This window comes from Penicillium canariense (assembly GCF_028826845.1).
Source record: "Penicillium canariense strain IBT 26290 chromosome Unknown utg000008l_segment0_segment0, whole genome shotgun sequence".
NCBI classification, from domain to species: domain Eukaryota; kingdom Fungi; phylum Ascomycota; class Eurotiomycetes; order Eurotiales; family Aspergillaceae; genus Penicillium; species Penicillium canariense.
In genome coordinates, this window is record NW_026622735.1 from 1,236,848 (window position 1) to 1,261,870 (window position 25,023).

Sequence of the window (25,023 nt, forward strand, 5' to 3'; positions counted from 1 at the left end):
TGGACTGTGGAATCATGTCCGTGCGAGTTCGATGACTAGACGACGTCGCCGTGCTAGAAGCCATACTTGATCGACGCCGGAGCCCATACAGCGATGTGGGTGGTGGTGAACGGTTGCGATTTGCAGGGACGATGGCACGTTCACGCGGCCTTCTTGCCCAGAGGGTCTCCTCTCTCTCTATTTGCATCCTCTCGCGTCTACTGTAACGGTGTCCGGCGACCACCACATCGTCCCACATTCGTGCCATCCAACAGTGATCGATGGCTCCAGTTCCGACTTGCAGATCCTTGATTTCCTCCGTGGATAGATTCCGGGGGCTGAAATGCAGCAATGGTCCTAAGAGCGGGTGCTGAGAAGTGGTGATTGTACCAGCGGATCCTTGCATTGAAAGTGATTTCGATTCGAAGGATGCCTGCGTGCATTTCATCCCTGTCATCAGCCCCATGGCCGCAACGTCGCGCATCGACATTTGTATCGGTACGTTGGGCAGATCTGGTGGGCACCGGTCTGCATCTCCTTGGATCAGATCTAAAACCATTGATCGTCCGCTTGATAGCTGAACAGCCCGACAAAAGGAGACCCAGGACGCCTCTCCAGCCGAAAAGGAACCCGAAACTTGGCCAGCAGTGCTGGAATCCCGACCTATATCGCACTCATCATCCTCCTCACCGTCGTTGATCCCCATCAGACCCAGGTCGGGCAAGGGTTGAGAGCCCTTTGCGTACGAAGGAATATGGGGAAGTGTTTCTGGCCACAGGTCCTTCCGCAGGCTGACTTGAGGAATCGAATATACGACGCGGAACCTGAGCTGGCTCATCTGCCAAACCCGTCGTCCGCGACCGGGCATTTTACCATATACGACCGAGTCACACAATCGGATCAGTTGGCCGGTGAGCAAATACTGTTGCAGCACCTGCATCATGGCCACGAACATGGCGAGGATCGCGACCACGAGGGCCGCGACCGTGGCAGCGGTGGATGAATCCATTCGCGCTCGGCCTAGGGAACCATCGCAATCAACTGGCTTCGAACATATGCTGACAAGCAAGATTGCCTTCTCTCTAGACGCATACCCCGCTTAGGGGGCTGGCTAGGAAATCTCACGAATGGATGACTAACAACGCTCTACAGCCCAGCCTTGGACTGTCCGTAAGTACAGAACCGGCAGCAGGGTTAGTTCCTACGTCGGCGATGTCGGCAGGGAGACTAGTAAACACCATGGCATCTTCCATAACTCTGGACCCTAGAAAGTTGACGTAGTTGTAGAGTAACCATTGATAATAATATTTAGTTACTTCGCACTAACTTAACTAAGTAGCACCACAAGACATCAAAACATTCCCTTAGCCTCGGGTCGTAACGCCGGCTATCAGTGCGCTTATCATGGTCAGCTCAGTCCAACCCCGCCCTCAATAGACGTAGCGGAAGTGGGGGTTCTCCTATAACAAATGAATTAGTGTACGCTCATCTTGACATGAACAAGCCAGAGAAATCTTACTCGATCGGTGACGTCCTCGAAGGAGTGGGCAAACGCCGTATCCGCTGTTACTTCCCCTTGCTCAATTTTTCGATCGCGTCTCTTATTCTCACTGACATACCATGTGCGCAGCGAAAGAAGAACCACCTCCAAGAGCACAAAACAGCCTAACACAGCCGCAAGTGCTGGGAAATAGCGTGGCGCATTCTTGGAGCGGAAGGTCTGCGGGCCGATCGCATTGCCGACAGCCCAGAACACAAAGTTAACGGCGATGACCACGCTCTTCTTGGTCTGTCCAGCGATATTGCGGGTCACAATCGAGAGAGCGAGACCAGCACAACCCCAGTAAGCTATCATAATATAATATGCGAAGAGAAGGCCGACTCGCTTATCATGGGAAAATGGAACAGTGAGGAGCACAATGACACCGGCAATTGTGGGCACCACCGAGGCCATCATGGGGAAAATTGTTTGCTTATATCGTTTCTCAACCCAAACAGCCCCGAGCATGGCGGTGAGCTGAACGACGCCGGAAACCATTTGGAGAAGCTGGGTTTGCCAGGTGGTGAATCCGAATGACTTGACGATGATGTTGTTGAAGGCGCCGAGACCGCCAGAAGGAATAGTGAGCAATAGCTGAATAAGGGCAATGGCATAAACTGTGCAGACGTAAGTAAATTTGGAAATATTGCGCGTAATGCAGTAACGTTGAGAATTACTCACCCTGCGGATCTTTGACAACTTCCCACACTTGTTCCTTGCGGAACTTGCGATTTTGCAAGCCAGTGCGATTGCGGCGCACACGCTCCACCATGAGACGCTTGTCATTTTCAGTGAAACAGTGCGCCCTCATGGGCGAGTCGGGCATCCACCAGCCCACAAAGACGCCCCATATAACAGTCAGAATACCATACGTCATGAAGAGCGCCTGCCACGAGCTGATCGGCGAGGTGGCGGGAACGAACGAGAAGCAAAACGCTAGGAGACCACCAAGAATTTGATTCAGTCCGTTCATCATAAACCTATATATCCAGCGCGTAAGCGGAATTGTCACTTCACAACCGTTCTTCAGGGCATTATTGTAGTGTGACATACCAGAAGGTGACCGCGCCACCCTGCTCCTCTCGGGTGTACCAAATGGACGATAATAGAGTAAACGCTGGTTGACTGGTGGCTTCGAATACACCGAGGAAGGCTCGTAGGGTAATAAGGCCTTCGAAATTCTTCATTGCAGCCTGAAGTGCGAGCGTGATTCCCCACAAGATGATGTTACCCGACAGCCACTTGGCGATGGGCACCCGTTGAATGATGTAGTTTTCCTGTCGAGCGATAAGTAAACTGTCTGACCATCAACAGCCACAGAGGGTTAATTACCGGAAACTCCACCACCAAGATTATCATGTACAGAATTGTTGTCATCCATGAATACTGCATAATACTTCGAAGTTAATAGAAGTCTTATGCGAGGTAGATGCGGAAACTGACCTGCTGGCCCACCAGGTGGGCGTCTGCTTGAATGCCCATGATCGAGGCGTAAGACATCGTTCCTTTATCCAAGGTTTGAACCAAATATGTGATGACCATGACCACCATCACCCGCTTGTCGATAAGTCTTTTGAGTCGGCGGCTGGTGGCCTCGTCGACCTCCACGATTGTCTCATTTGCGTACTCGGCGACCTCACGATCCACCAGATCATAGTTCATGTGCTCCTTCACGACATCCATCTCCACAGCCTCTGGAGCCTCGTTGATCTCAGTCCGTTTATCCATTGTGTTTCCCAGATGGGTTCCAACTCTCAGGAGGTTATTTTTCGTTTGTGGAACGCCGAGGTTGGAAAGAAGGACGCGGCTGTCAGACTCGCTTTATTCTTCCGCTTGCTGCACGCCAAATGCTAAGATCCGCCGACCATGACCCTTAAGCCTTTGTTTTCTCTGCCTCAAGTCCAACCCCACACTCCGATTTGTGGAGAGGCGGGGAAGCTTTCGACAATCTGGGGTTCGTGTTTGCCAAGCTCGCACCGCACGGGCTGAAATTTAAGCGTTTGTTTATCCTGTCGTGATTGGACGACCCCTAGCCGAGACCAATATATCTCCAGCCACGCGACCAAGACCCGGGCCCTAACCGTGTCCTATTGGGTATGCTGCTCGCTAAGATTAACTCCTTCCCCCTGCCCCGCGGAAATCGCAATCCGACTTACCAATGGGCAATTTGTCGGCGATATTCCGTCGTCGAATTGGGACATGACCAGCGCCAAGCACCGCTAGTCTTCAGGCCTGTCGGCTTCCTTAACATTAACCGAATTGGCCATTTCGGAGACAGGTATCCGATCGAAATGGAGCGGGTGAACCTCGGGCCATCTGAAATCCTAGCCAATCTATATCCCTCCATCCTCAAATACTGATAATTGCAAAACTTGCTTTCACACGGTGCTCTCTACTTTCATCTCCTGAGTCCAAGAAAGATGTGCTCTAGTGAAAGCGAGGAATGCTCCATTCCGTATCCCCTTCGTGCTTCGAGGCCGGTGGGTAAGCGGATTGCACGCCTGGACAAAGATCGCCTTGGGCAGCTCTATTCCCCAGGACAATGGGAGAAGGTCAATCTTCTTGCGTGCGTGCAAATCCAGATCGGAAGAAATTTTGGGGTCGGGAAACTGATCCAGACTACGCAGAACGCTGAATGAAGGCGTATTCTCTGGGCCCCCGCACGTCAACCTCCACGTTTGGCATGCTCCAAGGGACACGCGTCCTACTTTCAAGGAAGCCACAGATCCCTCTAACCAGTACGAAGAAGCAAATTTAGGCCAAGAATTTGGTCCTTCTTGGTCTACCCACTGGTTCCAGGTCTATCTCCAACTCCCCAAAGAGATCTGTAGCAAAGAGCACGTCGAGTTGCACTGGGACTGCAACAATGAAGCTACGGTTTGGACACAAGATGGTAAGCCTCTTCAAGGTCTCACTGGCCGCGGAGAGCGTACGGAGTGGATTATTCCAGATTCCTTCAAGGACGGACAGAAGCATCTAATTTTTGTTGAAATGGCATGCAATGGCATGTTTGGGAATGGGCCTGGCAGGCCAATCTTCAAGAACAACCCAGGCGGTGACTCAATTCAACCTCCCGACCAGAATAAATATTTTGCGTTGTCCAAGGCAGAAATTGTGGTGGTGAACTGGGACGCAAGAATGCTATGCATGGATATAATGGCTATCCACGATGCCGCTGTCGAACTACCAGAGGAGAGTTGGCAACAACACAAAGCGTTGAGTGTGGGTACGAGGATCATCAACACTTTCCGGCTCGGCGATAACGACTCGATCATCCGCTGTCGGAAGATTGCCGAGGAATTTATTGGGCCCAATACCGGCTCTAGCGACATTTATTCAGCTGACGACGAACAAAATGTTGATGTCTTCGCGGTTGGTCACTGCCATATAGATACCTGTTGGTTGTGGCCCTGGGCAGAAACCAAGAGAAAGGTCGCTCGATCATGGCTCAACCAGTGCGACTTGATGGACCGGTACCCCGAACTGACTTTTGCATGTTCACAAGCTCAGCAATTCCAGTGGCTAAAGGAGGACTATCCCCATGCCTGGGAGCGCGTGAAGGAAAAGGTTCTATCGGGGCAGTTTCAACCAATTGGTGGCTGTTGGGTTGAACATGATACTAATATTCCAAATGGCGAATCGCTGGTGCGGCAATTCTTGTATGGCCAGCGGTTCTTTGAGGCCAACTTTGGCTCTCGTAGCCGTGTTCTCTGGCTTCCAGATTCCTTCGGGTTTTGTTCTCAGCTCCCACAATTGTCCAGACAGGCTGGGATGCCGCATTTTTTGACACAGAAAATATGCTTCAACAACATTAATCAGTTCCCGCATACTTCATTCAACTGGGTGTCACTAGACGGAAGCCAGGTACTCTGCCATATGCCTCCCGTTCGCACTTACACCGCAGAGGGTACCGTTGCGGATGTTCAGCGCTGCATCACAAATCATCTTTCCATGGACCAAGATCACACGTCCCTGATGGCATTTGGAAAAGGCGACGGTGGGGGCGGTCCAACCTGGCAGCATTTGGAACGGCTTAGACGATGCCGTGGTATATCGGATACAGTCGGTATGCTACCTCGAGTCCATGTGGGCAGTTCCGCCGACAAATTCTTCGAGAAGCTGCAACGGAAGGCCGATTCGCTCGCCACATGGAATGGTGATTTGTACTTTGAACTGCATCGTGGCACCTACACCACACAGTCGAACACTAAGCAAAACAACCGCAAAGCCGAGTTTTTGATGCGAGATATTGAGCTTCTTGCTACAATTGCATCAATAGCGAACAGGTCTTATAAATACCCAAAAGCAGAGATTGACAGCCTGTGGCAGAAGATCCTTCTTTGTCAGTTCCACGACTGCCTTCCGGGAACTGCAATTCGAATGTGCTACGATGACTCGGATCAAGTACGTCACTGAGATGGAATGGACATAATTTGAAAATCACACTGATCACATTCTTTCAGGTGTACGAACACGTTTTCAAAACGGGCGAGCTTGTTCTCCAAGCACTCTACCGGACTTTCAATCTGGAGTTACCATCCGAGTCCAGGCCCTTGGAGCATCAGAACTCGGTTGCACTCAACACCCTTCCCTGGCACCGCAAGGAAATTGTTGACTTCTTGGACACATCTTGTGTACTGGCTTCGGGTACAGGAACCATACTTGCCCTCGAAGAAATCACACCAGTATCGTCAGACAGACCCGTCACAGTTCAGGAGGTCTCCACTGGGGTTTTCAAGCTCCAGAATGAAAATTTATCTGTCACGGTAGAGAGAGGTTGCATCATCTCTTTGTATGACAAAAGGGCAGACCGCGAGGTAATTCCTCATGGCAGACAAGCGAACCGTTTTGTCCTATTCGACGATAAGCCGATTTACTGGCAAGCCTGGGATGTTGAGGTCTACCATCTGGATACGCGAGAGGAGCTCGCAAGCTCTACCACATTCATCACAGAAGACAACTACCATCGCGTTGCCGTCTCGACTGAGACCAAGATCAGCAATGGAAGTTCTATTCGACACACAATTTCTTTGTCTGCATCATTCGATGAAAGCACTCCGTCTTCTGTGGAATGCACTGCAGAGATCGACTGGCACGAGTCCATGAAGTTCCTTAAAGTAGAATTCCCGGTCGACATTCGCAACACGGAAGCAGCATACGAGACGCAATATGGAATCATCAAGCGGCCAACCCACTACAACACATCGTGGGACATGGCAAAATTCGAGGTCTGTTGTCACAAATTCGCAGACCTTTCTGAGCATGGATACGGCGTCTCGATCCTCAACGACAGCAAGTACGGGTTCGCGACGGTCGGCAATGTGATGCGGCTGTCCCTCCTGCGTTCTCCGAAGGCCCCAGATGATACAGCTGACATGGGTAAACACACCATCCGATGGGCTATAATGCCTCACCAAGGCATATTAGGCCCAAGTACTGTCCGTGCAGCGTTCAACTTCAACAATCCTCTGAAGCTCCTCACAGCAACATCGAAGACGGCCATTTTGAACAATTTCCCTGTCACGCTTGAGGGTGACGAGAGTCTCGTTCTGGATACAATCAAGCGCGGCGAGGATGACGAGGATATTAGTACTGGAGAGCTGCCAAAACGAAAAGGACGAAGTGTCATACTAAGAATCTATGATTCTGTTGGTGGCCGGTCGCGGGGAACAGTAAGAACTGTGTGGAATCTCAGGAGGGTCTACAAAACAAATCTCTTGGAAGATGATGAAAAGGAGATTCCTGTTGAAGATAGCACCTTCCATGTTGACCTGGGGCCTTTCCAAGTAGGGACATATCGACTCTGCTTGGATGATTAGGAACCAGGAACCAATGGGTTTCTCAACGATCCTCCACTTCGGCCAAAAAGGATCGATTGGTCCAGGATGGTAATTGCGGTAGTTATTGAATATCAAACCAATAACTAATCATAGCTGATCTTCCAATCATGAAGCTGTGTAGACTGTTTGGAACGCTCCTTCCCTAACGAAGTGAGTTTGGACTTTGGTCACATGCCAATCTTCCTGCTTTCATCTCTGTTGTCTTCCTCACTTCTTCATTCACATATTCTTTCCTCTCACCCTCTTCGCCCTCATCTCCCTCCCCCGCCACCATGTCCTGGGTGGCAGATGTTCATGCGAAGACAGGCGCGACGATCTACATCTTTCTGGCGCTGGCAGCCATCGTCTTCCTGTTCCGGGGAATCGCTGCGTGGAACGGCTTCTTTATCCAGAAGCTGCTTAAGAAGATGTAAGATACCATGGAACAGCCATGGACTCTACAGTCTCATTGCTACCAGAGTGATACTGACAGGTATGATAGTGACCTTGCCGCTGAGACGGAGCGGCGTGTCTTCGCCGAGCAGCGCGCCCGTGAGGCCGAGCAGCGTCTCGCTCAGATGGAGCAGTGGTGTCTCGCCCAGCTCGAGCAGCGAGCCCCCGTTTCCGGTCTTGCCCCTCGCCTCTCTTTTCCCGCCGCCGAGATCGACCAGCCTGTCGACGCCGACCAGCCTGCCGACGTCCAGGAGCCTCTGGCCCGGCAAATGAAGTGAGACTGGCACGAATCGGTCCTCTCCCTTCTGGTGCGGGCCTTTCCTCCCTGCCCGCGTGTCCGCCCTGGAGTATGGCCAGACGGCACGAATCGCTCATCTACTTTCTGGTGCAGGCCTTTCCTCCATGCCCGCGTGCCCAAACTGGATCTTGACCAGATGGCACAATTCGCTCATCTCTTTTCTGGTGCAGGCCTTTCCTCCCTGTCCGCGTGTCCACCCTGGAATATGGCCAGAGGACACGAATCGCTCCTCTCCTCTCTGGTGCAGGTTTTCCCTCCCTGCCCGCGTGTCCGCCCTAGGGTATGACCAGATGGCACGAACCGCTCCTCTTTCTTCTTCCACGGGTCGTCCTCACCCGTGTGTTATGGACATTATGATCGGCGGCCATATGCCGCATGCTATAGCAGTGTCAGAAGGTACCTCTGCTGTTGACAAACGTTTGCACGTAGCCTTTTGCGTAGATGCCAAAAGATTAGTCTTGCAGATCCTACAGAGTACAGCCACATCCAATCAACATGGCCTTGCGGGGTCAGCTCGGTTCTCCGCGCCGGCCGGAAGACCTCTAACCCATTCTCAGCATGTCTATTGCGCACCCAGCCTTCTACCACCGGTCGCGCGATGCTCAAGTGGCGCTCACCTTGTTCCCGCCCGGGCGACACCTTCAACTATGGAGATTAGCCGCACATAAGCCACACACCGGCCGGTTAGTAGTATAGTGGGTGACCACACACGAAACCTGGCTATATTATGTCCTTTCTGGTGTTTATTCTCAATACGTTTAAAAGACAGAAAAATTTTATTACTTCTGGAAAACCCTCATTCATTCGGAAAGTTGGTTAATTAGCGCTAGGGATTCTGCGAAGCAAATCATTATCACCTAAGAATCCGAATTCATGACAAATCCACGCGCGACTAATTCCGTAACCGCTCAGCTATGTCCTCCTCACTGATCGCGCGTGCTTTGTCAGGCTTACATACGGGTGATTCCTAATCGCCTACCCGAGTCTAACGTTACCTCGCGTTGGTTGTAACCAGCTTACGCAGCCTCGGACATTATAATATCCGAAATCTGCACCAGGTATGTCTTTTATTGGACAGCCAAAGAAAAATGATCCGACCTAGCGGGGCCGTTGGAGAAGCAGCCACCATCGCCATTGGTGCAACACCCATCTACGGAAGAAAGCCATGGAAATGGAATGGATAAAAATTGTGGGAATGGCAGTGCCTGCTCTCTCCTGCCACTGTGTACCTAGTGGACATGGTCCACAATTTATATAAACCCCATGGCCGCCGGCTATCTTTTCACTTGTTAGACCAAATCATTCTTCCCCCGTCATAAACCGTTCACAATGGGCTCCACTGCTGTTGAATTCAAGAACCCCGCTACCTCCACTCTCCTGGAGGTGGTCAAGGCTCGCCGCACTTACTACGGTCTGAAGGCGGAAAGCCCTATCTCTGACGATGCCATTGAGAGCATTGTTCAGGACTCGGTTCTCCACGTCCCCAGCTCTTTCAACACCCAGACTTCCCGCGTGGTTCTCCTCCTGAAGGAAGAGCATCAGAAGGTTTGGGATATCGCCATTGGTGCGATGGAGGGCCTAGTGGCCGCCGGAGCTGTGCCAAAGGAGATGTTTGAGAACCACACCAAGCCCAAGTTGGAGGCCTTCCGGGCTGCTTATGGAACTGTATGTATAGCTGGCGATGAAGAGCTGGAGCCGATATCCAGTCAAAGATTTGCTTCAGATCTCTAATTTATGTGAATAGGTTCTTTTCTTCGTTGACTACGAGTCCCTTGCTCCCATCAAGGAGAAGTTCGCTATCTATGCCGACAAGTTCGATCCCTTTGCGCTGGAATCTAACGCCATGTCCCAGTACCTTGGTAAGCTTCTCTCTATTTTCGATACCTCGATGATGTTCGAACGGACGGTATATTAATCTGACTCTCCATAGTCTGGCTCGCTCTTGAGGCGGAGGGTTTCGGTGCCAACCTCCAGCACTACAGCCCCCTGATTGACGACCAGGTTACCAAGACCTGGAACCTGCCTGCTTCTTGGAAGTTGGACGCCCAGCTGGTCTTCGGTGTCCCTACTTCTGGGGCTGGCGAGAAGACTTTCGCGCCCATCGAGGACCGCTTCAAGGTTTTCGGCAAATAAGCATGATAGAAATGATAAACGTTCAGCACTACGGATAGAATAATGAAATGCGTCGTTTAGATTTTGATTCTGCATTGCACCGTATAGAAGATAACTCTAGGGAGGGGGAGCTCGTAGCTCAATAGGCCTTGTTGGAGCCTTGTCATGGCATATTTTGCTGTCTGTCAGCTGATCCACCCTATCCTCCGCCTCTCGTAGTTATCACGTCTAGGCAGGGAAAGGTTAGAGAGTCAATGTTTCGGATCTGGCAGATTTCAATCGCAATAGGAGAACCATAGGATTCCACGCTGTACGCTCTAGGACGGTGCATGCAGTTTCTATTTTGCGTCATTGAACTCAGCAGAAATCTATTCGGGATTAGCACCTGGGACAAACTCGCAGCTAGGCCTTTTTGGCGGCGGTCTATGCAGACATCATAATCACGCAGGGGCATACTGCTCCCTCTCTATTTCTCTCCCTTGATCACCATCTTATAAACTCAACTCCAACTCCTTTTAGTCCGCCTAGCCCTGAATCACTGTTTTAGAAGCTCAAATTGAACTTCGTGGTAAGTTGTCAGCTTTGTGACAAGCTCTCCAGGCTGAAATTTGTCCCTGATACTAATGTGGTCAAGATCATGGACTGGCATATTGGAATGATGTTTGAGAGCTTTAAATTCTTCAAGCCCTTAAAGGGATATGAACGCGGAACACAACATCGGCGCTTCCAATATGGCAAAGGCCTTGCGTGTTCATCGGATCTCCTTGCCAATATTATTATTGCTGAATTTAAGCTTCGAGAGTGTGTGCAAATACACGAGCACTGCAGCATGGAATACCGGGCAATTCAAAAGGTAACATTCCATGGTGATGATCTTCATGAAGATGAGGAAGCTTTCAAATTGGTCAGGAGAGCGATGGACCAAGCAGGGAGAGAGCTCTACAGACTCGAGTCAAGCCTACCTCGGCGTCCATTGAAGAAGGTTTACGATAAGATACGTGAGAACCCCGCTTGGTATCTCCAAGAAGACCTTGTCCAGGATTGTATAGGGAGGGGTGGCTGCTGCAGTCGCGGCTGCAAATGCTGTGAGAACCGTTATCTGAGCAGTGCAAGGGGAAGAGGAATCGGGCATTGCACGTTACAGTGTATGTGCTGTATAACTCAGAGAGCATTTGAGTTCACAGATGAAGAGGAAGAAAAGATTCACGAAGAGATAGAAAAGGATCTACTCGCCCCAAACCCCGCATATCTCTTGACAATGGCGGATGCCTACTTCTCAATGCCAGGCTCCTCTGGATTCGGGGGCCTTTCTATTATAAGGAGGACTGCGGGGCATTTGAAGCAGCTGAAGGGGATGAGGCAGTTGAAGAAGCTGAAAAGGGTGTTTAAAACAACTTCAGGTTCCGGTGATGATTGTGCATTTTGCTAGAGAGCCTTCGGAATTGCTATCACCTAGAAATGGTTGCGTTCAGTTTTATAGGATATCAATGTCCAATTCGCTTATTCCACGTGCATTTGGCTTATACCGTGTGGCCGGAAAGGGGATACTAGTGAATTACAACATATTGTTGTGAAGTGAGAAGCCAAGTCTAACTTTCCACAAGTTCATTATACCTCACTTGAATGATTCGGGTAGATTACCCATCAATCCTGAAAGTTGTAGTACTGACATGCGAGAGAGGTAAAATGCCTACGGCGCAAGACTATGAGGCAGACGGGAAGGTAAAATCCTACAATTGAGACCATTCAAAGTCGAGATAAGTAGCTCTTCGGTGCCTCTCCACGGTCACCAGCCCTTAGAAATCGCAATATCAGTCATTCTAGGCAGATCTGCACAGCAAACGGCTCACATTAGTACAACAGACAAGACGCAAGAAGCGAAGGGTATCGACCGACTTCTCGACATCAAGTGGAATGCCGTTCCACTGGATGTTTTCAGGTCAACCTCCATCTGTAATTTTTACAGCTGACGGAATTTGCATTAGCAGTGCCAATATTGGCATCTGTGTCAGCAGTAATCGATCATGCCAGCTGTTTCAGAAGCCGGGGGCGAGTAGCTAAGAACATCATACCTTCATCTTCCGCGGCTTCTCCCGAGTGCAGTGACCCTAATTCTCGGTATGTTTACCTTGGGAGGGCTCGCACTTACTTCCTGAGTGATGGTCGTCTCGCAAATGGAACCAAGTCTACATACCAAATGTTCCATGCAACCTGGGTACTGCTCCAATCGTGACCCCTAGGCAATCGTCGAGCGAGACGACCTCTTTGAGGGTAAGTATAGTTGTGGTGCACTAGCGATGTATCCCACGGGGTACAGGTTGAATAAATTCATGCTTAGTTGCCGGATGAATAGTCCATGTGCCGTGGCATCTGTTGAGAGATGTGGCTGCCGGCTACTTATCCATTTCAGCACACCTAAGCCCCTGTCTCACCCCATGCTCTACCTTCCAGTCAAGAAAGGAACACGGCTGAGACACTGCAGGTTAAGTGCACCTTGTGGGTTGTGGGGACATTGCTCGTCAGAGTCTGGAAGTGCCAAAGTCGACGCGTAAAGGCATACCCGACGCATGTAATGAATATCTGGCGTGATATCCAAACGTTTCGTGGAGGCAAAGATCTGGAATGAACACAAAGTGAACCTGAAGTAGAGTATATTGTGTCTCAATCACGAACCAAAAAGAGATTGGTAGATAATCGGCTAGAAATATGTACATTGAAAGTCGAAATGCAAAAGGACGCTCACATTTAAATCCCATGACTCCATTGCAGAGATTCGCGGAAAAGGAAAAGGAAAAGGAAAATGACAATACACCGCGCCTCATCGCGGGTGCCCGTCACTTCACCATTATGCGGAAGTCATCGGCAAGCTCGTCATTGGCATGCTGGTAAGAGGAAGCGATGCGGAGGATTTTTCATCTTCCTCGAACATCAACTTCTCCAGCTTTTGGGTGAGTTTTGCACAGAACGGATCCACGTATGCAGTCCACAGAGCCGCGCAGATGTAGACAAGGGCAATCCACGCAGGAATAGAAATGGCGACAACCCAGGGTGCGCGGATGGGAATCCAGTGCGGATGAAGGGGCTCGCCAGACTCGTCCAGGATAGGTTGGCCGTTGCCATCGACGATATCGCCATCCCAGGGCTGGCCACTAATGCCGTACAGCATCCAGCACAGCACAGTGCGGAGGAGGGTCCCATGCACCAGATAGACCGCGAAACTCTGCTTCCCGAGCCAGAGGAGAAGGCGGTTCGATAGGAAGTCCTTGGTGGATGGCGAGATGTAAATGGCGAATATAATCAGGTCAACACCAAGGGCTGAATAGCGCTTGCCGATGTTCACTTCCGGTGGGAAAATATATTGGGCCACCTCAAACATGTAGTTGGACCATGTCGCCCATTCGGGATGCTCGCCCGGGTAGGAACAGATCAGGAGGCCGGAGCAGGCGAGGGTGGCCGACACAATCCGACGTCCCCATTTATGCCGCTCAACAAACTCTTTGAACGCGGTCTCATAGGTCAGGTCGCTAAGAAACATGCCGTAGATGGCCTGCATTTGGAAGGTTTCTTGGTCACGTTAGCGCGCGAAGCTCCGGTCAAAGGAGAAAAGCAAGCCTCACCTGTGTTTTTAGCGGCATTCTGGTGAAAGTAGAGGAACATGCCCAGGTAGATCGCCAGGCGCCAGCGGAACTTGACGAACATCGTAATGCATAGCAGGATATAGACCAGCATCGATGCCTCCAATAGCGGCAACAAAGCCCATTGGTGATCGTCATATGCCATATAACCGGTGGTCCAAACACTAAGGAAGTTCTCAAACAGCCGGAGGCACTCCTTCCAGAACGAGTCCGCCAGATCTGGGGACGCGTAGCGGCACCACCAGCTGTCCGACCGGTTAGCCACAATGAAAGCACCGAACTGGGCCATGATCCATGAGATGATCAGGGCGATGGTTGCTGGGAAGATCAGGCGCGGAGGACGGCGGAACGCGCTCTTGGCGACGGAGGTAAACGAGCCCAAGTGGTCGCCGTTGCGGGATTGTTTGATGGGTTTGAGTGCGCAAACGTAACCAGTCAGAAAGGCGAAGATCGTAACACCCAGGCGGCCTTGCCATGGAATACGGAAGACGGGCCATTGCATAATGCGGGGAGCGGCGTCCTCATTATCGCGAGGTGCAAAGAGGTCGTAGTCCCAGGCTCGGGCAAGATGTGTCAAGACGACGAGGAAAGAAGCTATACCCCGCAGGCCCTTTGGAAAGAAGGTAAGAATGAGTGGCTTTCTCAGGATTTATGCCAGACAAAGGGGAGCCTACATCAATCCATTTAACACTTTTCCTTGGGTCTCCCTTGGCATTAGGATCTCCCGATTTCCAAGGAACATTTTCGAGGAGACGGGTATAAAGATGCCGGGGTTGAATATAATCCATAATGAAAATCTGACAACGGAAAAGACTGCAAAGGTGGACTATTTGGATCAAAGATCTGTCATCGACGCCTGGATCTCTTGACCGGAAGAGACAGTTAGGCGAAAAGGAATGTAGGGTGGCGACAACACCATAAGGTGTGAGTGTAGAAAAACGAGTGGATCGCGGAGTGGGCGCGAGCGCACGCTCTGCCTTTTCTAATATATGAAGCTGCCAAGATAGTTTGAGCGGATATCCGCCGGGAGCAGACTGAAATGATCTAAAAGAAGGAAGGGGTGGGACTAGAGGGGGGGGGTCCCTGGGGTTTTGAATAACTTACCTGCGGGCCGGGCTCCTGGCTTCTGGCTCCTACGGGGGAAGATAGGGGAGATTTGCCGTAATGGAGTGGAGTATGCCAATGCATAACCACAACCTCGGTTTGACAGCGGGCATTTGGTACAAAGAAAATCTGGTAGAAGCTGGCTGATCACTTGCCACAACCAAACTATGCTAGGGAGAAGACTCTATCATCTACCAGCTGTTCATTCAGTACCCCTAGCTACGCACTTCGATGAAGTATTTAATCGGATGCAACAGGATCCCATGCTACCTCCTGTGGATGTACCCGAATGGCCGGTCCGAAGCGCAATGACCCAACATCAAACTGCCTAACCCGGCGAGGACGCGTATTCCCTTAAGATGTGATCCCCGGCCAACCGTCAGCTTCGCGACCTTTGCGGCAAGCACAGAAAACACAGCGGGTCTAAAGAGGATATTATCCCCGAGTTCCGCCAAGAGCGAAGCCATTGCCGGCCTCTCAGAAGCTCCGGGGTACGGAGGATTCAGATACGACGGAGCGAGGTTTGGAAAAGGCCGGTGGGGGTGGCGAGCTGACGCCGGAGCAAGCATACCGCCATTTCAATTATCCAGGGTGTCTGATTGAGATCGCTTGCCACAAAAGCAGCCTAAATGGCGTGAGCACTCGGCCCAGATCACATTACGTTTTGCCCTTTGGACCAGCCCTATGTCTACTACACCAACGGGGATCTACCGATCTGCTCCTTACCCATAGCGCAGACTATGCAGTGTGTGTGGGAGGGTAAAGTAGTAGGGGTTCGTATAGAGAACGAGATCTACAGTATATGGGACAGAGATCCTGCCACGCTGCGGCAGGAACCCTATCCACGGAAATAATGCCGACATTCAATACTCACTGGGACTTCGTTTTCGTACCGCACAGCGGAGAGCATACCAGAGGAACGGGGTAAAAGCACAAAATGCCCCTTTCAAGGGAAACCATACGAAGGGGCATTGCATGTAGTGGTGATAAAATGGCGTCATCTGACCAAATCTTAGCGCGATTCGATCGAGGATTTACATTTGGCGGGACCCTGAGCGGAGCTGCGTACCGGTACGTGACCGAACCCTTCCCGCGTAACCACCGGTGCAGCCTTTCCTCCCCCACCCCGTCCATCCTCCTTCCTCATCCTTCGTACAGAATTCTTCGGCGGTACCGTACCGTAGTACAGAAACTTGGCGCGCCAGTCACAACCAATCGCCACAGCCACACATTCCGCAGCGACAGCAGGGGGCGCGCTAAAGCAAGCCTCTCATGCCGAACGCCGGCAGGTCCATCAGCCTTGTAATTTTTAGTCCATTGGAGGAGTTGGAATATGCGATCGAGATGCATTGCGGGAATGATACGAACGCGAGCATGATGGGTTTTGGGAGTGTGAGACACATCGCGCTTCTACCCGCCATGATCTCGAAATATTGAAAATAATTGGCGCCCCCCGTCGCTATATTGAACGGTGGCTGTCTTGGCAGACGGCATATAGGGTTTGGGCGTTCTGCTGGCTTGGACCCGACGGGTTGACAGCGAGCCCTGGAGAAATTGGCATTTCCACAAGGTGGGAATGGCAAATACCGCGAGGTGAGATATGGATTGCTGGCCGGGCCGGGAGTTCAGATAAGAGAATTTAAACATGGTCTGGATGTCAGGGGCCAAAAAAGTTACCCTAAGCCTGAGGGCCGGCACGCGGGCACCGGGTCCCATGCATCTACATGCTTAGTCTCCGTCACTTATTTAGTTATTGCGTGGTGTACTATTTATTGCCGAGCGCTGAAAGATACTCCATGTGTAGGGAGTACTTCGGACTGCCTGGTACTGGTATTATTTCACATACGGTAATGTTCTACAGTATTTCCAGGGTTCATGGAGGGTCCAGGGGAGTCGATGTCGCCCAAGTACGCGGCCTCCGACGGAGCCGAGGTGGAACCCGGCACCTCAGGGTCCAAGCCCACGCGATCACCCGCGGGACAGTGCTGCGAGAGTCATGATGCGTATATCAGAGGCAATTCCGACTCTCAAATGCCAGTTGCAGCTGCCGTTTCGCCTCTTGTTTGTGTGATAACTCTGCTAGTCGTGAAAGGGTGAGAGTGCATTGCAGAAACCCCGTTTTTGAACATTCTGGGGCTCCAAGGGGATCCCCCACGCCTCATTCCTAAAGCGGAAATATACCAAGACAATGGGCTTGCGCGCCCCAGCAAATCAACGGGGCATTCTCAGAAAGAAAAAAACTCTTGGAGCGCCCAGGCACCGAATGGCGCCGCTCGTGCATCTGGCTAAACCCGGGCAAATCCACATCTAGCAGGCCCGATTCCGAGCAAGCTCTCCCAGCGACCCACGAAAGGAGGGCCAGGTACACTTTCAGTGTGCGTTCTACCGTCGTGTCGGGGGGACTTGAACTCGGTCAACAAGGGCGACTGAAGTGTGGTCCCCGCCATTCTGCCTCGCCCACAGAAATCAATTGAATCAATTGAGAACCAGGGGGTGGAGCGCTGTGGTCAAATCACGCCATTCTTAGCCTTCTGACTACATTGGCAGGAACCGGCGTGCCCAATTTAGCACCGTTGGCACGTCCAGCCTTCTGTTCCAGAAAATAAACAATTGGGGTGATCCGGCGTGGTCCCCATCGCATCCGTCGACAGCAGAATGCGGGTTGCACAGCGCGGGTTAGCTTTACTGGTGTGGTCCCTGCAAGTGGCCGCGACCATTTTGCAGAACGGCCAAGTCAGAGAACACCCATACCCCGGCCAAGCGCCCAAGATTGTTCTCGATGGCAGCTGGAATATCTACGGCGCTGATTCACCTGAGATCGCCTACAAAGGGCGATGGGACAGCAAGCATGTCTCCTGTAGGTCCTGTCAATTGGATATATAGTTACTGTCTAGATCACGTTCTCATTATTATGCAGGGTGGTCGTTCGTCTCTCCAATCCCCAACACCCCCTTCTTTTCTGCTCGCCCTCCTCTTGTGGCGGTGCTGACATCACCAGTGCACCCGGAATCAAACTGGAATTTACTGGAAGCAAGGTAACTATGCCTTTTTGGTGGACTTTTATACTCGTACATTTCAATCATTGCGTCTAGGATATTAACCCATTCGCAGCTTGCCGTGAGCTTTGGACCCAGCACAACAGATGGCGTTCTGGTTGCTTACCGGTATGTTTTCCGGCACCGCCGTTTGTTACCATTGGACCCATCTATAACTTGACAGGCTCGGTTCCCTTGATTGGCAATTCTCCAATGTCACCGCCGCCGCAACGTACCAATTTATCGGCGATTGGACAGGCCTTAGCACGGAGGAGGTTCACGAAAAGAAGACTTTTGAGATGCGAGGTAAAGCACACATGCACGAGTGAAGTGTGGCAGATGCTAACCTACTGGCAGTTACGAATTGGGGCTTCGGATAAGTACACTCCGTCCGCTCATCAAAGCTGTTACTCATCTATCACACAGTTCAAATAGATGGTGTTGCCACCGCGGGCGACGCAGAGCTCACAGTGCCTCCCAGATTTAAAAAGAAGGTGGAAATTATCGGAGGGTCGTGAGTCGCTCTGGCCTACATTGGTGGGTGTCCATACCGTCTGACGCACTATACCCAGTCTTGCCACTGGTCAATATGGAACTTATGAGACCATCTCAGGATGGGCGTTCCTCTTTGCGGCCGGTCTAGGCAATGTCGAGCATTCCATCACGGTATGCGTTCTATGTTCTTATACTGGAAGAGTGCTAACTAGGCCCCTGCAGGCCTACCCGGGCGCATGCTTAACCGATAACAAATGCTATGGCGGTGTTCACGGCATGGTAGGCCTATCCCGATGTTCTCACTCCGCACTCCCCAAAGACTAAGGTTCGCTCTTACATAGACGTGGTACTGGCACCGTGCATCCGACCCGGGCAGCCGCGCGCACGCATTTTACGGAAACGAGCCCGAGAAGTGGGACGTTGAAGCCGAGCAACCTGCCGATCTCGTCCTCATTCAGATGGGCGGTAACGACCACCGGCATCCCAACGAGGTCCCCGGAAAGGATTTCTACAATGCATATGTTGACATGATTGAAGACATCCACCGCGTCTGGCCGCACGCGGTGGTCCTTATTGTCGTACGTTATCATCTCGTGCCCCGCCGTCATCACACGCTAATTTCTTCTCACTTCCACAGTCTCAATGGGGATCGTTCGTCAAGTCCGGCATGACCTACGAGCCAACCCAAATCTACGAGCAAGAAGCTAGGGCAGTCCATGAGCACTTCAAGGAGCGCGGGTTTGTCTACTACTTCGACACCACCGGAATCCTGCAATATAACGACATCAATCCCAAGAATCACCCCACGGATGTGGGACATATCAAGCTGGCAAGCCATTTGCTGCAGTGGACAAGACTTGTTCTGCGGTGGAATCTGGAGCCTCTGGGGGAGGTTCAGCACGGAACTCTCTACTGGAATGATCAACAGGATTATTAAACGATGGCTGCTGCCAGCTGGGGTTGGGGCTTAACTTGTGATATACTTTTCGGTTCTCGTGTATTATACCCTGGACATACATGGAGAATTTATTTGCTTTGGTGTATAAAACTCTTTTTAAATTAAATATGACAGTGACAACTATTGAGTTTTTCTTCCTTGGTGTCTTCACATCTTCTTTATTCTTATCTTTTTCATTCTTATCGTCTTCCCTCTCATATTCTTCCCTTTCATCTCCTTCCCTCACATTTCTTCATTCTCCTTCTCTTCCCTTTCGCCCTCATCGCCCGCACTATGTCGAAACCACAGCCACTCCGTCGTCCACCTCTAGCATGGACATCCAGGTGAAGGCTGGGTCCTGGATTGCAGATGTGCAGAGGCAGGCGGGCGCCACCATCTACATCACTCTGGCGCTGGTGACCACCTTCCTCATCGCCCGGCTGATCGCTTCGTGGAGCGATTATTTCAAGCAGAAGCTGCTTAAGCAAATATATAAGCCTAAGGAGTCTTAACAAAAGAAACAATCGACTCAATACGAGGCCACGTGATATCAGCTGCGTCGTTCCATTTTCGTAGTAGCCCCGTCAGGCATGGGTACTTAGCGCCCGCTCGTGTGAAGCGCTCAGCCTCGTACGGCTTCTCGCACTTCATGCTGGTCATTATCCCTAAGCCTACGAGCAAGTTGCGAATGATTTAGTTGCCACATAAGCAAGATGGCACGCCGCCTCAGACACGACGCCTACACGGTCGGATGGGTGTGCGCCCTGACGGACGAGCTCACTGCAGCGCAGGAGATGCTTGACGAGGAACACCAAGACTTGGCTTCGAATAGCAACGACTCAAACATATACATGCTAGGGTGTATTGGGGGCCACAACGTCGTCCTTGCGTGTCTGCCCGCAGGCCAAACAGGTACCAACTCTGCTGCGACCGTCGCCATACAGATGAAGACCACATTCCCAGCGATTCGATTCGGGCTGATGGTGGGAATCGGAGGCGGGGTGCCAGGCAAAGATGCAGATGTTCGTCTTGGCGACATTGCTGTCAGCCAGCCGGCAAACGGTCATGGTGGTGTGGTGCAGTACGATTTCGGGAAATCTACTCCAAGTGGATTCAAGCGGACAGGATTCCTCAATGCTCCACCCCCAATCCTCCTCGCTGCGATTACGAAACTTCGATCCAACCAAGACCGAGGGAGAGGCAGTCTGACACCACACCTGTTGAAGCTTAGCAACCTCCCAAAGTTCAGCCGCGATCAAGCAGGAACAGATGTGCTGTTCGAAGCGGAGTATAATCATGTTGGAGAGGGGAGCTGTATGTCATGCGTGACTACGAGAATGATACAAAGGAAGGAGCGGGCGAACAACATACCAATAGTTCACTATGGTACGATTGCATCGGGGAACCAGGTGATGAGGGACGGTGTAGAGCGGGACAAGGTCAGCTCGGAGTTTGAAGGAGTTCTCTGCTTTGAGATGGAAGCGGCCGGCCTCATGAACAATTTCCCGTGCCTAGTGATCCGCGGAATCTGCGACTACTCTGACTCGCACAAGAACAAGAGATGGCAGCCATATGCGGCGGGAACAGCAGCGGCGTACGCGAAGGAGCTTCTGCTGGTGATCCCGGCGGCAGATGTGGTGAATACGCAGACAGTCAATAAAGCAACGCAAGGTTAGTGTACTTATACCAGCTCTATAGAGAAAATTAGACTCACATATCGCAGAGCACATGCGCAGTTTCTACCTCCCTTTTTTGCGGAATCTTCAATTTGTCGGTCGAAGTGCAGAGCTTGATACGCTGAAGCAAAAACTGCTTGTGAATAAAGATTGCCGGAAGGTAGCGCTCAGCGGCCTTGGTGGTATTGGCAAGACACAAGTGGCGCTACAATTCGCGTACTCCTTCAAGGAAGACTACCCGGAATTTTCCATCTTCTGGGTACAAGCGTTAAGCATGGAGACTTTTGAGCAGGGTTGCATGGAAATAGCGAGAGCACTGGGACTGCACCAAGACCAGGAGAGCAAAGAAGACGTTAAAGAGCTAATCCGGCGACAGCTATGCACAAAGAGCGCGGGAAAGTGGTTGTTGATAGTTGATAACGTTGACGACCTGGACTTGCTTCGCGGGCTCCATCAAACGGACGGCTTACTAGCCTTTCTGCCAGAAAGTGATGATGGCCTGTCAATATTCACGACGCGACATGGAGAAGTAGCCCAGCACCTGGCGGGCAGCGACGTGGTTGAGATTGGAAGGATGACGGGACAGGAGACAGTGAACTTGTTAGAGAAATCGCTGGTTCGAAAGAGCCCTTCTCATAACAACCAGATCGTGATGGACCTTCTCACAGAGCTTGAATACCTCCCGTTGGCTATTACCCAGGCGGCAGCATATATCAACACAAACAAGAGCTCCATCTCCGAGTATCTGCGGCTCTTAAAGAGCACAGAGCAGGATGCTGTTGCTATCATGAGCACGGATTTTGGCGACAGAACACGATACCCAAACTTGACAAATGCAGTCGCGAAGACATGGACGATAACATTCAACAAAATTCTCGAACGGGATCCATTAGCGACAGATCTCCTCGCATTCATATCTTGCATCGAATGGAGGGCAATCCCGTACTCCATTTTACCAGCAGCTCATCCCGAAGCGCGCTTGGCGGGGGCCATCGGCACACTCTGCTCCTACTCATTCCTGGAGAAAAGGGATAATGGCACCAAGCTCGACATGCATAGACTTGTCCACTTAGCGACCAGAATGTGGGTGAATCAGAATGGCCGCGAAATAGAGACGAGAACGACAGCAATGAAGCACCTCTCGCAAATCTTTCCGTCTGGCGATTACACTGACCGCGAGATCTGGCGGGATTATTTCCCGCATGTGGCTCACATAAAGAAGGATGAGCAATGCCAAGATACAGAGGAGAAAAGCGAGCTCTGTCTGAAGGTCGGGCGCTGCTTATTCACTGATGGGCGGATGAAAGAAGCTGTTCTTTGGCTACGGGAGTCTTGCGAGTGGAGGGATAAAAATCTTGCCCAAGATGACTCGGGTCGACTAGCATCGCAGCACACGCTCGCCGTGACATACGAAGCAAACGGGCAGGTTAAGGAGGCAGTCGAGCTACTCGAGCATGTTGTCGCGATAGAAGCGGAAGTACTCGCAGAAGACCATCCCTCACGACTAGCGTCGCAGCATGCGCTCGCCGGAGCATATCAAGCAAACGGATAAGTCAAAGAGGCAGTCGAGCTATATAAGCATGTTGTCGCGATAGAAGCGGAAGTGCTAGTAGAAGACCATCCCGATCGACTAGCGTCGCAGCATGAGCTCGCTGGAGCATATCAAGCAAACGGACAAGTCAAGGAGGCAGTCGAGCTCCTTAAGTATATTATCGCGATACGAGCGGAAGTGCTAGCAGAAGACCATCCCTTACGACTAGCGTCGTAGTATACGCTCGCCGGAGCATATCAAGCAAACGGACAAGTTAAAGAGGCAGTCGAGCTACTTAAGCATGTTATCGCGATACGAGCGGAAGTACTCGCAGAAGACCATCCCGATCGACTAGCGTCGCAGCATACGCTCGCTAGTGTATATCAAGTAAACGGACAAGTCAAGGAGGCAGTCGAGCTCCTTAAGTATATTATCGCGATACAAGCGGAAGTGCTAGCAGAAGACTATCCCGATCGACTAGCGTCGCAGCATACGCTCGCTAGTGCATATCAAGCAAACGGACAAGTCAAGGAGGTAGTCGAGCTCCTTAAGTATATTATCGCGATACAAGCGGAAGTGCTAGCAGAAGACCATCCCGATCGACTAGCGTCGCAGCATACGCTCGCTAGTGCATATCAAGCAAACGGACAAGTCAAGGAGGCAGTCGAGCTCCTTAAGTATATTATCGCGATACAAGCGGAAGTGCTAGCAGAAGACCATCCCGATCGACTAGCGTCGCAGCATACGCTCGCTAGTGCATATCAAGCAAACGGACAAGTCGAGGAGGCAGTTAAGCTACTTAAGTATGTTATCGCGATACGAGCGGAAGTGCTAGCAGAAGACCATCCCGATCGACTAGCGTCGCAGTATGCGCTCGCTAGTGCATATCAAGCAAACGGACAAGTCAAGGAGGCAGTCGAGCTCCTTAAGTATGTTATCGCGATAGAAGCGGAAGTGCTAGCAGAAGACCATCCCGATCGACTAGCGTCGCAGCATACGCTCGCTAGTACATATCAAGCAAACGGATAAGTCAAGGAGGCAGTCGAGCTCCTTAAGTATATTGTCGCGATACAAGCGGAAGTGCTAGCAGAAGACCATCCCTCACGACTAGCGTCGCAGCATACGCTCGCTAGTACATATCAAGCAAACGGACAAGTCAAGGAGGCAGTCGAGCTCCTTAAGTATATTATCGCGATACGAGCGGAAGTGCTAGCAGAAGACCATCCCGATCGACTAGCGTCGCAGCATACGCTCGCTAGTGCATATCAAGCAAACGGACAAGTCAAGGAGGCAGTCGAGCTCCTTAAGTATATTGTCGCGATACAAGCGGAAGTACTAGCAGAAGACCATCCCTCACGACTAGCGTCGCAGCATACGCTCGCTAGTACATATCAAGCAAACGGACAAGTTAAGGAGGCAGTCGAGCTCCTTAAGTATATTATCGCGATACGAGCGGAAGTACTAGCAGAAGACCATCCCTCACGACTAGCGTCGCAGCATACGCTCGCTAGTGTATATCAAGTAAACGGACAAGTCAAGGAGGCAGTCGAGCTCCTTAAGTATATTATCGCGATACGAGCGGAAGTGCTAGCAGAAGACCATCCCGATCGACTAGCGTCGCAGCATACGCTCGCTAGTGCATATCAAGCAAACGGACAAGTCAAGGAGGCAGTCGAGCTCCTTAAGTATATTGTCGCGATACAAGCGGAAGTGCTAGCAGAAGACCATCCCTCACGACTAGCGTCGCAGCATACGCTCGCTAGAGCATATAAAGCAAACGGACAAGTTAAGGAGGCAGTCGAGCTACTTGAGTATGTTATTACAATCAAAGCGGAAGTGTTAGCAGAAGACCATCCCTCACGACTAGCGTCGCAGCATATGCTTGCTATTGCATATCAAGCAAACAGACAGGTCGAGGAGGCAGTCGAGCTACTCGAGCATGTTGTCGCGATACGAGCGGAAGTGCTTGCGGAAGACCATCCTAATCGATTAATATCAGAGATGGTGCTTGCTGATTTCTATGAGGACCTACTGAAGAGGTCTGAAACGGAGCAGTCATCTGTATCTTCTATTGAAGAACTCGCGGCTGAGGATGGAGACCAATATCAGTTGAACCGAGCACCTGAGGTTCCACAGGCGACATTGTGTAACAGCAGTGCATCTGATGCGATCTTCGACCAGGCACCAGTAGATCAGGAACTGGAGTCAAGCAGTTCTTCGAAGAGAAGACACCTCGTGAGGCGGCTGAAGGTTATTTTAAGAAAAGGCAAGTAGTGCCAGCGTTCATCTTCCGCTAGCAGGGAATTTCGTATTCCCCGGCGGGATTAGACTGAAGGTTGCTATATGCCTGGCAAGCACGGCCTTAGCAAAGATATTCAGACGCAAGCTGCAAGAAGTACGGTATCGAGA

General features: G+C 51.2%; 9 protein-coding genes across 9 annotated transcripts; 7 read left to right on the plus strand and 2 right to left on the minus strand.

Moving 5' to 3' along the window:
• Positions 1 to 443: 443 nt before the first annotated feature.
• On the plus strand, positions 444 to 982 carry N7482_010389 (uncharacterized protein; the record flags this gene model as incomplete). Its single annotated transcript, XM_056692513.1, has 2 exons — positions 444 to 505; positions 565 to 982. The coding sequence occupies 2 exons, from the start codon at positions 444 to 446 to the stop codon at positions 980 to 982; spliced, it is 480 nt and encodes a 159-aa protein (XP_056538470.1).
• A 427-nt stretch (positions 983 to 1,409) lies between these two features.
• N7482_010390 (uncharacterized protein) lies at positions 1,410 to 3,325 on the minus strand (the record flags this gene model as incomplete). The annotated part of the gene is made up of 6 exons (XM_056692514.1): positions 1,410 to 1,439; positions 1,499 to 2,136; positions 2,201 to 2,499; positions 2,573 to 2,796; positions 2,852 to 2,905; positions 2,963 to 3,325. Coding segments are annotated over 6 exons (1,608 nt in total), but the record flags the coding sequence as incomplete, so codon positions are not given.
• Positions 3,326 to 3,939: 614 nt separating this feature from the next.
• Positions 3,940 to 7,338, plus strand: N7482_010391 (alpha-mannosidase; the record flags this gene model as incomplete). Its single annotated transcript, XM_056692515.1, has 3 exons — positions 3,940 to 4,085; positions 4,147 to 5,923; positions 5,983 to 7,338. The coding sequence occupies 3 exons, from the start codon at positions 3,940 to 3,942 to the stop codon at positions 7,336 to 7,338; spliced, it is 3,279 nt and encodes a 1,092-aa protein (XP_056538472.1).
• Positions 7,339 to 7,631: 293 nt separating this feature from the next.
• N7482_010392 (uncharacterized protein) lies at positions 7,632 to 8,069 on the plus strand (the record flags this gene model as incomplete). Its single annotated transcript, XM_056692516.1, has 2 exons — positions 7,632 to 7,768; positions 7,832 to 8,069. The coding sequence occupies 2 exons, from the start codon at positions 7,632 to 7,634 to the stop codon at positions 8,067 to 8,069; spliced, it is 375 nt and encodes a 124-aa protein (XP_056538473.1).
• Positions 8,070 to 9,418: 1,349 nt separating this feature from the next.
• Positions 9,419 to 10,222, plus strand: N7482_010393 (uncharacterized protein; the record flags this gene model as incomplete). Its single annotated transcript, XM_056692517.1, has 3 exons — positions 9,419 to 9,754; positions 9,834 to 9,948; positions 10,020 to 10,222. 3 exons carry the CDS (start codon positions 9,419 to 9,421, stop codon positions 10,220 to 10,222), a joined length of 654 nt encoding a protein of 217 aa, XP_056538474.1.
• Positions 10,223 to 13,046: 2,824 nt separating this feature from the next.
• Positions 13,047 to 14,624, minus strand: N7482_010394 (acyltransferase family protein; the record flags this gene model as incomplete). The annotated part of the gene is made up of 3 exons (XM_056692518.1): positions 13,047 to 13,765; positions 13,819 to 14,446; positions 14,511 to 14,624. The coding sequence occupies 3 exons, from the start codon at positions 14,622 to 14,624 to the stop codon at positions 13,047 to 13,049; spliced, it is 1,461 nt and encodes a 486-aa protein (XP_056538475.1).
• A 2,971-nt stretch (positions 14,625 to 17,595) lies between these two features.
• On the plus strand, positions 17,596 to 19,407 carry N7482_010395 (SGNH/GDSL hydrolase family protein; the record flags this gene model as incomplete). The annotated part of the gene is made up of 9 exons (XM_056692519.1): positions 17,596 to 17,797; positions 17,858 to 17,975; positions 18,033 to 18,104; positions 18,160 to 18,281; positions 18,402 to 18,489; positions 18,548 to 18,641; positions 18,693 to 18,749; positions 18,812 to 19,048; positions 19,108 to 19,407. The coding sequence occupies 9 exons, from the start codon at positions 17,596 to 17,598 to the stop codon at positions 19,405 to 19,407; spliced, it is 1,290 nt and encodes a 429-aa protein (XP_056538476.1).
• A 332-nt stretch (positions 19,408 to 19,739) lies between these two features.
• N7482_010396 (uncharacterized protein) lies at positions 19,740 to 19,919 on the plus strand (the record flags this gene model as incomplete). Its single annotated transcript, XM_056692520.1, has 1 exon — positions 19,740 to 19,919. One exon carries the CDS (start codon positions 19,740 to 19,742, stop codon positions 19,917 to 19,919), a length of 180 nt encoding a protein of 59 aa, XP_056538477.1.
• A 201-nt stretch (positions 19,920 to 20,120) lies between these two features.
• Positions 20,121 to 24,888, plus strand: N7482_010397 (kinesin light chain; the record flags this gene model as incomplete). Its single annotated transcript, XM_056692521.1, has 5 exons — positions 20,121 to 20,721; positions 20,785 to 21,078; positions 21,131 to 22,560; positions 22,852 to 23,620; positions 23,690 to 24,888. The coding sequence occupies 5 exons, from the start codon at positions 20,121 to 20,123 to the stop codon at positions 24,886 to 24,888; spliced, it is 4,293 nt and encodes a 1,430-aa protein (XP_056538478.1).
• Positions 24,889 to 25,023: the final 135 nt, after the last annotated feature.